Genomic DNA, 12,284 nt, shown 5'->3' with positions numbered 1-12,284 from the left:
TTTTTTTTATTTCCTGTACAGGTGCCAGGTCTTGAGCAGACACCCAATTTATTACCCTGTCAACTTACTTATTAGGGTTGACATAACTTGAGCTGAAATATGCCTGACATACTATAGTCAAGACCTTTTTTTTTTTTTTTCACACTTTAGCACGAAGCCAAACTTTCCTGAAGGTGAAAGGAAAGAGGGAAGAAGCAGTGGGAGTTATAATCCCTGCTTTCTATCAGCAAGATGAATATGATCCTCTTCTACCACAAATGGGAAAAAACAGCCATTGCAGTGCCCACAACTAAAAACAGTCCAGCAAAGGATACAGCTGGGAAATGATCACCAAACTCTGGAAAGCCCTTGATTGCAGGAAATAGCACCTACATTTTCAAAAATGTTCCCACCAGACCTTGAATCATTAACCAAAGTTCCTTCTCCTTTCTTTTCCTAATTTCTTGATCTTCTCCCAGCCCCTTCCCAGCCCCCATAACTTGTCACTTTGGAATTCAATCTTCAACTTTCTAAACCCTATCCTGTGGGGAGAAGCCTCTGCAACTCAGACGGATAGAGTGAACTTACTTTATCATAGGGAGATGGAATACTGGAATTTTGGGTCGCAACAAGCAAGAAACAGTGGATAGCCAAATATCAGATCCCCTTTCTTGGTCTTGTGAAACCAAGAACATGATCTTTATTTATGGGGATATTAGAATCCTCGTACCAATAACCTGTTTAGAGATTTTTCTCCTATTGTTCTATTTCCTGGCATAAATTTTCCCCAACTAGCCATTTCCACTTTGATCTCAGATCTGCCTTCTAACTAACAAAAGGTAGTTAACTATTTAAGTATTATGTATCATTTTTGCTCAAGTCTAGAAATTTGTCCTGCCAATGTTCAGTAACTATGAAATCTGTCAAGGTACTAAATTGCTGTGCTAATAAGTCCTAAATTCTGGATTTTATTTTATTTTATTTTATTTATTTTTATTAGTGAATCACCATGAGACAAAGTTACAGACTTACAGGTTTTCATGCTTACACTTCAGTCATACAATGATTGAGTACCCATCCCTCCACCAGTGCCCATTTTCGACCACCAACGGATTTTTAAGGAGATAAGATAAATTTTCAAAGTTGAGATTTTAAAATAATAAATGCAAATACATAGTATTTGTGGATTGGGAATTGCTTAGTGAATTATCAATCTTGGCTTTTTGATAATTAACCATCCAAAGTGGAAAGGTCACATTGGACATGGCATTCATCCTATCAGTATCTTCAGGCAAATAAAAGATATGAGATCATTAGGTTGAATGAACCTGAGAATTATCTAGTTCTCAGAAACTCCATGCTGTAATTAGTAATCAATAAAGTAAAATTTGATTTAATGGTATCATTGCAAACAGTTGAAATTTCATAGTTATTTCTTAGCAAGAGGAATTATAAATGAGAAATTATAAATCCAGTACCAAAGATATCTGTAAATTTTTACTATTTTACAATTGTTATTAAAGCTGTATTTGTCCAGATCATGCAAAATCAATAAAAATAAATTGTATATTTTAATTTCTACCTATCATGTCTTAAAATCAGGGAAAAAACGATATTAAATTGAAATCATCATAAATATCTTTATAAGATTCAGAAAGTCAAAATAAAGCAATGTAATTATATGTAATTACAAGTAATTAAAAGTTAATATGTAAAGTTATTAACTTTTAAGGAATATTGTCAATTTATTTATTTCAGTATCTTTTTACCTGGCCCAGGAAGCTGCTCTTTGTAAAGCTACTGCCACTTTTGCTCCATCTAGTGGAATATTGATTTTTGCTCAGTAAAATCTGTCTAACCTCTATATTCAGCAGAGAGATTACAATTTGTAGTTTTCTTTTTTAGTGTGAAATGATATAGCAATCAAAACAATCATTTAACTTAATTTCTTCTATAGCAACCTCAACCTTTACATTTAACTTTTTAATGTACACAATGTGTTAGATTTAAGATAAGTAAATTATGAAATTTCAATACTTCCTTAAATTAAGATAATTAATTTAAGGAAGATAAGATAATTTCAATTATCTCTTGGAAAAAATTACTTATAGAAATGTAGGTACTCTATAGAAAAAGAGTATTATTATAGGAGGAATATCTGAAGTTACATACAAATAAGATTCAACTTGTAAGACTTTGTAAGATAGACTTTAAGAGAAAATGAGATATTCTCCCTAGCAAATCCAATTAAAAAAACTACAAAAATATTAGACATATTTTCTTCACATGGGGTGTGCTTTAGTTTCATAAGTTGATAAAATATATCAATTATAGATACTAATAATAATCATAAATACATTTATATCTTATTTTAGATAATTAATAGCAACTTATAAAAATTATTTGAATGACAGAAAGTTATTTGTTATAGAGCTGATGGTAATGAAAGCAGTACTGCTTATGAGACTAAAGTCTGATATAAAAATAAGTATACACTTTCCCATTCTTTTGCATCCCAAGGAGTCAAAGTGTTTCAAAGAAGTTTAATTTCCTCCTCTTTAATTTCTTTTTTGGATTGAATTGAAACTTTCTCGTCAGAAATGGAAAATTCCATCCAGTCGTGACCACTGAATCTCCGCATACATGGGTTTGAACATAGCGGAACTAACTCCATAGTAAAAATTGGCAGTGACCCATGTATATTAAAAGTGGAGTGTCCTCAACTTATTTGAAAATTTACCTACTTAAATTATTCCTCCAACCTATTTCAAGTTGATTTATAATCTGCTGTTTCAACAGAATAAATGAACCCATTAAAAACAAGCATACTGTAGATATTTATATCAGGAAAAAAATTTCTCTGGGGAGGATGCAATTTATGGAAGCAGAAACATTGGAAGGAAGTAACAAATTGAGGTCCTGGTTTTTTAATGAAGGATTGGAAATTGAGTTCTGCTTATACAGGCAGGGGGAAAAAGATGTGATTATTTTTCACTCGTTAGCATTTAAGTCAGTAGCAGGATATTTAAGAAGTTTTTGGTATAGGTTTGATTAATTTTAATTTTTTCACTGCTACATAACATAAGCAAGTCATTGAAAGAAAAGCATGTTCCCTGAACATAATAACCTGTTTTACTGTGACAAAGAGAAATAACTGTCAATCACTTCAGTACTAATTTCTGACTTGAAGTCAGCCTACTAGATTCCAGAGACGCAAAACAGATGCAAGCTGGCCCAAAGTATGGTTCTCAGGACAGACAGACTTTTATTGCACATCACAGTCTGTCCACCAGACTTGTAAACAAGATATGAGCTTGTCTACATTTGTATTTTTCTTCCATAAAGACCTTTCAGATCTTTTCTATCAGTATGGTAAGTATGCTACTAATATTTCGTTAGCTCAAATGTTCTGTAATAATGAAATTGAGATACTCAGATAAATGTTTTTCTTTGTGAAAGCTTTTCCTATGCATGAGTGGCAAAGCAGAAAAGCATGTTCAGGGTTTCACTTTATTTCTACAACTTCTAATGTCAGAGGCCACATGTCTATTTGGAACTATTGCCCTAAGCTTAATTCTGTGCAAAAGATTAATAAGAGGTAAATACTACCATTTTTTCCCTCAAAATCACACATCTTCAGGATGTGGCAAGTCACCGTCAGTTGAACTGAAAATGAAATAGTCCTGCAGAAAGGATACAGTTGGTGCCGTGTTAATCTAATCCTCAGCTCTTACTGATTTGCATAACGATTTCCCTTTGGTGCCGTGGCTTCAACTGAAATATTGCTTTTAGAGTTTCTGTACAGTGCTTCCCCCACCCCCACCCCCACCCCTTCTCATCTTCTGTGAACAGAGGACTGAGTGAAGTGGATCTTAAGGATCAGCTTTCTCTGCCTGCTTATATCTATCTGGTTTGTGTTTTTTTTTTTGGGGGGGGAGGAGTTATTTGAATAGAAAAAAAATCAAATATTAAAAAATTTTATTTTCCAAGACTACTCTGCTGATCTTTCACAGGAAAGGTTAGGAGATAAAATCCTTTGTAATATGTCACAAAATGAACCTCATCTCATCACTTAGAATTGTTGTTCACGCTTTAAGAACATAATTGTTATTGTTATTCAAAAATTCAAAATGAACTCATAGAAAAACATGCTGTAAAGTTCATAACCTTTTACCTTTCTTTCCCAGGGCACCAGAATTAACTAGTGTGCATTTCAAGAGTGTTCTCAGTGGCTGAATGAAAATGAAAAGATCTGCATGTCCTATCCTGAAGGACTGTTTTGTTTAGTTCTTTCCTTCTACTTCTCTTAATTTCTGTTTGATCCCGCCCTACCCCATCTTTCTTGTCTTTGGAGAGGAGGGTTTTAGTGTTTGTTTTAAGAAAAAAATGTGTAGCTGATTCATGCATATTCTTTTATAATTAATTCGGCAATTTTTATAATACAGCTGACCAGAAATGTGTTTTTAAGTTAGAGTTTATATTTATACGAATTATAATATTGTACTAAGAGAACAATTTAATTCACTTGTGAAATGTATGGATCTGTAACTGTACCCTCACGATGACTCTCTAATTAAAAATAAACTAAAAAAAAAAATAAAAAAAAAAAAAAAGAAATGCTCAAACAAGAACTTAAATTGATGTCTCACTGAATTCTTAATAAATCCTGTCCAACACAGCAAAATGCGTTTCCTAATTACACCTGTGGTATTTCTCAGTTATCAAATTATTTTCCTCTTTCATCTATCATTTGAATTCACAAAAACTATATACTTTTTCAGGTTGAACTACAATAAGCGATTTTTTTCAATAATAAGTTTTATTCCTTGAGTAAGTTGAATGTATGCTTTTGTGATTCTCACTTGCTTAAGAGAGACATGAAATAGAGAAAATCATATGTGACTGAATTATCATTGAAAATATAATGATAATTAACTGCAAATAATTTGTCATATTATCATCCTTTGATTCTAACTGCAGTGTCCTACCACGCATTTCATTTTTCAATATGAGATAGCTAATTGTTATTTTTACTATCACAATTATCTTACACCTATTAACTCTTTTGTTTTTAAAAGTCCTAGGAATCAAACCAAGAGGCTCTTTTATATTTTAGTGTTTGTTTGCTTGTTTGGGGGGGGCACACCTGGTGGTGCTCCAGAGGTTACTTCTGGCACTGTGCTCAGTTACTCTGGGTCAATTTGGAGACAGGAAGGAATGCCAGGAATAGAACCCTACTGGCCTTGTGCAAGGCAAGCATCCTACCTGTTGCCTGACTCAGTCTCTTTTTCACAAAGTAACTTTTAAGAAAAGAATTTTACTGTTAGGTTTACTTCCTATATAATAATGTTCTAAGATTATATAATTGTTTACCCTTTTCTTGGATATCTTTAACTTTTTATTTCACTTTTTTAAATTCAACTTAGTTTCCAACAGGGTGTTTTATAGAAACATTCCAAAGCCATGAGCCCTGGTCAGAAGTAAAACTCTTAAAACGGTAACAGAAGCAATGGGTGGGAAGCAGGAATGAGAACATTCACCAACAATAAAATGCACAGACGCTAAGGAAACCTTGTCTCATCCTCTGCCTCTCTGGTAAATCCTTACATACTGAAGAAAATGCCACACCTTTGCTTCTCCTCTACAAGCATTATAAAATACTCTTTCTGAGAAGTAAACTGGAGATGAAATTGTGAATAAGGTATGTCACTGACTATCCGGTCGAATGCAAATTAGCAGGAAAGATATGGAGGAAGAGGGTAGGAATAAAGACACTGTGAAAATACCTTTTCTCAGATAAGCTCAAGGTTGCAAGGGCTAACAATGAAGTCGTGCTAAAGATTTAAAAATTAAATATGCTGAGAAAAATTTGTTTGACACAAGAAATTAATGGTAGGCAGGAGATAGCTCAGAGAACTGGAGCGTATACTCTATAGGAACAAAGATCTGGGTTCTCTGAGCACCACCAAAAATAAAACACTGTATATAATTATACGTCATATATACCTAAGCATATAAGTCATATAGCACTATTGTATATACCACCACCTATGCCTGCCACACACAAAGACACAAATAAACGAGTCAGAGGGAGAAGAGTGATAGCTCAAGAGTCAGAGATGCATGCTTTAACTTGGGAAAGAATCCAATTTCCTTTGTTTGTTCGATTGGTGTTTTGTGTTGTTGTTTTCTGGGCCACACCCTGTGATGCTCAGGGCTGACTTCTGGTCCTGGTTCTGATCACTCCTAAGGGAGCTTGGGAGGCCATAAGGGTGCCAGACATTGAACCATGGCTAGCCAAATGCAGGTTCTATCTCTCATACTATCAACTATGGCCCCAAGAACCCAAGTTGGAGTCCTTTCACAACCACCTCACTCTAAGCTCCCATTCTTGTTTTTACTTTTTAATTTATTTTGTTTGGGGGCAACACTTGTTGGTGCTCAGGACTTAATCCTAGCTCTAGCACTCTGGGTTCACCCCTAGCAAGTTCAGGGAACCCTGTGTAATACAGGGAATCAAACCTGGAACTTTGCATTCAAGGCAAGCAGCTAGCCACTGTACTATAGCTTGGACCACAGCTTCCCATCTCAAGAGACACCAGTGTAGCTCCACAGTCCCTGGAGCGCTGGTATAACTCATATGGCTACAGCACTACTGGATCTGAACAGTGCTGCACTATCCAGCAACCATTAAACCTCTGGCCAGGTTGGCCAAACGTAGCTGGAAACTGCACTGCTTTGAGCCCAAAAAGAAAAAGAAGAAGAAAACATTTAATTGGACTTGGCTCATGGGTAATTTTTTTTTCAGAAGGGAACACTTGTGACAGCTGAGTTATTGCATGTAACAAAAAAAGATGGAAGAAACAAATATTGCAAAGGGGAAAGGAGAGTGGAAAAACCTAAAAGCAAGACTTAACATTAAAAGCATTTCTACAGTATCCTCAGGCAGTACAGAAACCTGTGAAGAATTTCTACCATAATGACTTTACACAACATTTTTTGCTACAAATGAGACAAGAATACTTCTGAGGACCAATGTAGTAATTCAACTTTGGGTGACTCTGAGACCAGGAGGCATCTAAATCCCAGATCGTTATGAATTTGCCAGAAACAACTAGTTTTCCCCAAAGGTTACTAGACCATAACAAAGAGCTCAGACTAGGGTAAGACAAGCAATGAACTCAGGACACAAGATTTAAGGAAGCAACAATAATTTTAGTTATCAAAGAAATAGTGTTTTGAGAAATATTTTTAAAATGAAAATAAAATTGGCCAGAGTAATAGTATTAGCAAACTGGTAGAGCATTTGCCTTGAACTGACCCAGGTTCAAGCTGTGGCACCCATTAAGGTCCCCTGCGTGTCACCAGGAGTGTGTGATACCTGAGTTACAGAACCAGTAGTGAGCCCTGAGCATCAGCAGGCATGCCCAGCCCCCCCACCAAAATAAAAGTAAATAAAATACCTCCTGGGAAGCTAGAGGCATAGTATAGTAGAAAGGACACTTCCTTTGCTCACAGCCAAGTGGGTTTCAACTGGCATCCCACATGGTACCCTTGTGCAAAACCAGGAGTCATTTCTGTGTGCGGTTTAAGAAGTAATCCCTGAGCATCAACAGGTGTGTCCCAAACCTAGACACCCTCCCCCGCAAAAAAAAAAAAAAAAAACCTCTTGAGAAAAACTCTTAGTTTTAAATAATGACATTATTTAGGAATATATGTGAAAGTAGGTGAATTCCCTATTATATGAAATGTGCACAAATGTGAAAAGGTTCCTTTTCACCTATGTAGAGAGGATCTCAGTCTATTCCCTCAATGTTGCTAACCAACTAACTAACTCACCTTGGAATCCGAGAAAAAACACCAGCTGATATTGATGTTAATGCATCATCTAAACGACCTGATGGCTTTCCTTTTCGAATCCAACTGACAACCAGTTCAAGCAGCATTAAGGAAATGAAAAATGGTGTTGCCTGGAAAGGAAATTACAGAAAAAAGATGCTATTGTGCTCGGTATGAAATTCTCTCACATTTCCTGATTAGTCATTCAGAAAGTAGAAGCCCCAGTGTGACATTTCATAGCAGGAGAAGGTATATACACATATCCTAGAGAATAATTTCCTTCCAACAGACAGAGAAATTCAATTATTTTGGACATACACTAAGCAGGTGTTTAAATTTTATCGTCAAATTAGGAAATTTAATGTAATCATAGCTGTAGCCATGAAAATTGTGCCAAAAAATACCATTGGAAAGAATGTGTTCGAAGCTAGATCTATAGAATATGTTTAAAATAAGATCCAATAACCAGAAATCTACGTATGACTAGGTTTGGACCACATTAAAGGGCTTTCTTTCCTATGATAATTGCAAGAATGATAAAATTGAAGCAGTAGGGATGATAAAATATTGAAGGTTATTTTAGAAAATGTGATAATCTCATATATTTGTTCTAAATACCATTCAAGTTTCATTAATTTATCTTCAATTCATCTTCAATTTTGTTTCAAGTTTTCACTGTTGATCAAATATCAAACATGATTTATGAAGCTATAAATATCATATCTTTCTTAAACTATCAGAGAGGAGTAATATAAAATCCTTACTGTGATTTTTCCTCATTTGGAAGTTAATAATGAGTTTTAAAGTTTCCTAAACAAAATTGTCAGAACATACTCCCTTATGCCATTTTTTTTTCTATTTCTGGTCTGAACTAGACAGTGTTGTCGGAACAATTTTAAAAGGGTGGAGAATTTCAGTACTCAAGTTCTAATTCTGGATATTTCCACTTTCAATCAGAGCCAGAAACCCAAAGTGAAAAGTGCCGCTGAACACTTCAGAGTTTCAAAGAAAACTTGGTTCAAGTTCAAATTTAGGAAGTCACAGTTGGACTCAGTTCGCTGTGTATCCATTCTGCAGAATCACTCTACCAAATTAAAGAGGAAATAGTTTCCTGGGAGGTGGCAGAAAAGTTTACCCTTTAAAAACAAGATTACTGCAAAGTATATGCATGGCATCTGATCATCTGGTGTAGGGCTTCTAATGGAGAAAGTTACAATGTCACTGTGTCCAGGAATACTTTTAAAACTTTAATCACATTCTGTGGTTACTTATCAGGGACAGAGAGTTTAATAAAAGTCCTTGATTAACAACATTAGACACAAATTTAATTCACGGAGCGATTCTACTTTTGTTTCATGCCTTTATGAAACTATTCCTTTTTCATTAAAACACTACAATTTGAAGAATGAAAATGAACAAAACCCCGGTTATTTCTTTTCTCTAATTTACTAAAAGAGCAAAAGTAGGCTCTTCCCAGAGAGTCTCACCTTTTTAACATAATCAGGCACTTCTTCAAGGGTTTGGAATGATGTTTCATTGGGCCTCATCACGTAAAACATCATGCGAATTCCCTGGGAAAGGGAAACATCCTGTTGGGCTTCTGGGTTCTTCATCTCTTGTTTGGTCTGATTCCCAGCTGGAGAATATTTGTGATTCAGTGCTTGAAGCCAGAGACCGAACAAAGAGGACGAGATGTGCTGCAGCGAACAAGCCCTTTGTCAGGGAACAGCTACGAACAATGCTCCAGCGAGAGCGCAGCCAACAGCTGATTCTGTGGACGGTGTCAGGGAAATACGGGGCTCAGGAAGGGGTCCAGAGTTCAATGGGTGTTGGCCTAGAGCTAGTGTGGGAGGGGAAGGTGAGGACAGGAGCCTGAGTTGCAGATAAACTGTGGAGTTTGGCTGTTAAATGGAGATAGTTATCTCTTAGGAGAAGGAAAACTAACCAGCACCTCAACTCCCCTCCCCCCGCCGTGGCACCTCCTAGGAAAGGAGAAAATTTAAAAAATTAAAAAAGGGTAACAGGTCAAAGTTCACTCTGAAAAGTGGGTGAAAGGTAAGGCCGAAGTCACTTGAAAAACATCCCCTTTTCTGCCACCTTTTGAAATTCGTGCCGTGTTCAGGCTCCTAGTCGCTCCAGGGAGTCATTTTCCCAGAAGGCACAGTGAGTTCTAATCTCAGTAGGATTAAATTGGAAAGTCCAGAAACGCTGAAGGTAGTGTACTGCAATCTAGTGTGATAGAGAATACTGCCTGTGCGTTATTGAATCATGGTAATAACTGAGTGCTTACAATCCAGTTGAGGAGCATTTGGTTTACTACATAATCTACTTTGTTTAATGCGGTGTTGACTACTCACATCTGTGCTCTTCATAGAACGCGCTAGCCAGCAAGATACTTATCGCTGTTTTCCAAGAAGAGCTATAGCTGATTCTGCCTTTTAGATAGACAAGAGCATGCGCATTTGATTTTATTACAGTGAATGTGAAGTGACTTCTAGAGCAGCTTCAGTTCTTCACCTACTTAGGATAGCTAAGGCCATTCTTTACTTTCCACCTCATCTTTTTGAAGTATACTTTAAGTTTGTAAAATGTGTACATATATCTAATTCAAATGTTAATGTAGTGTTGTCCCTATATGTAAACTATAGATAAGCATCAAATAACATGCTATCTATGGGCAATGTTAATGGTTTGGGATATGTGTAATCATTTTGTTATTTAGTACATGATGCTAAAAATCAATTTGATTTGCAAAATCATAAATAAGTCATGGAAATTGTGAAAAACATGGGACTAAAGTGCAATACTTACAGGCGTTACAATACCCCCCCCAAAAATAAATATGGCACAATTAAACAAAAATAGCACCATTGTAACTTGAAAACACATGCATGTTTCATAGTAAAGGATGTGGTTCAACAGTAAGGTATGTCTTGCATGCTTGAAACCTGAGTTCTATCCCTGGCTCTGCAGATAGCAAGAAATGTGCATAGAATCCAATAGATATGATGCTTCATCATGAAAAAAATCTGATATATGCTTTGGAAGTGGGTATTTGAATACTGATGATTTGAATTTTTATGGAGTATTGAAAAGAGGCTATTTTAAAATCAGAAATAAAGTTGTAAAACCAGACAGACACCATAGCTCATAACACATTGGTGGACTGAAGACACTCATGAGTTTTCATGCTATGTGCATATATGTGCATTTCATATTTGCTGGTGTTCCTAACTGACAAAGCTCATACAAGAGCACTGAAGCCAGATTCTGGTTATTTACTAATATATAATTTCTTTAGAATAAAATTTCACTTTCAAAACAAATTCTGGCTTCAACCCTGAATACAGGTTTGGGCACAGTATAGAACAAAAACAAAGCAAAATAACTGTTATCATATTGTCAAACTGATTGTACTTTCAGACAGTTCCCATTAAATATATACATATATGTTTAAATTTTATGGCATTAGGCAAAGTATTTCACCTGGTAACTTTTTTTTAAGTCATTTTAAATATAATACATTATAGTAGAAAATTCCAGATAAAACAGCAGTATATAGTCATATCTTGGATATGTGGGTTGGATTCCAAACCACTGTAATAAAAGTGAATATTATAATAAAGCAAGAAACTTGAACTTTTGAGTTTCCAGTGCAAATAAAAGTGATATTTTTGGGCTGGAGCGATAGCACAGCGGGTAGGGCGTTTGCCTTGCACGCTGTCGACCCGGGTTCAATTCCCAACATCCCATATGGTCCCCTGAGCACCGCCAGGAGTGATTCCTGAGTTCATGAGCCAGGAATAACCCCTGTGCATTGCCAGGTGGTGTGACCCAAAAAGCAAAAAAAAAAAAAGTCATATTTTCACCAAATTGTAAGTTGTAGAAGTTACTTAACAGACATCTGAAGGCAAAGCCCAAACTCCAGGCTGTGGGCTCATTCCCTGGTCCTAGAAAGCCAGTGCATCGTAATTGAAAATATATTAAGATTAACAGCCCCCCCCACACACACATACACACATATACACAGTCTCCCTTCAGCTTCCTTATTGGTTACATTGCTAGACTTATTTTTTTCCTGTAAATATTAGTTGCTATTATTTGATTATTATGATGTCAGTATATTTAATTATATATCTATTATTTGATCTATTTGTAACGGAGAAGATGTGTTATTTTGGTTATTGGGGGTGGTGGGTGTTGAAGCATTTGGCTGTGCTGACTCATAGCAGGCACAGTGGTCTATATAGGCTGTCGGGGATCAAACCCAGGCAACATGCAAGGCAATAGCCTTCCCTGCTGTACAATCTTTCTGGCCCCAGAAGAATGTGAAATATCAATATAGCAGCTTCCCTTCTTGGAGTCAGTAAATTATCAGGAAGAACCTTCCACTAAGTACAGATTTCTCCGAATATCTGACACAAAGTGTTCTTGTGAACTCTCTGTCAAAAGAGCTTATGGTAAAA

General features: G+C 36.0%; 1 protein-coding gene across 1 annotated transcript in view; it reads right to left on the bottom strand.

The window, feature by feature from the left end:
- Positions 1-9,645, bottom strand: part of AGMO (alkylglycerol monooxygenase) — a 321,738-nt gene extending 312,093 nt beyond the window's left edge. The window contains exons 1-2 of the mRNA XM_055141569.1: positions 9,306-9,645; positions 7,819-7,949 (exon numbers count right to left, since the gene is read on the bottom strand). Of these exons, the coding sequence (XP_054997544.1) occupies positions 7,819-7,949; positions 9,306-9,431 (257 nt within the window). The 5' untranslated portion in view covers positions 9,432-9,645. The remainder of the gene's footprint in view (positions 1-7,818; positions 7,950-9,305) is intronic.
- Between the last annotated feature and the right edge of the window lie 2,639 nt (positions 9,646-12,284).

Source organism: Sorex araneus, chromosome 1, assembly GCF_027595985.1.
Source record: "Sorex araneus isolate mSorAra2 chromosome 1, mSorAra2.pri, whole genome shotgun sequence".
NCBI classification, from domain to species: Eukaryota; Metazoa; Chordata; class Mammalia; order Eulipotyphla; family Soricidae; genus Sorex; species Sorex araneus.
This window is presented reverse-complemented; position numbering and strand designations above follow the sequence as displayed.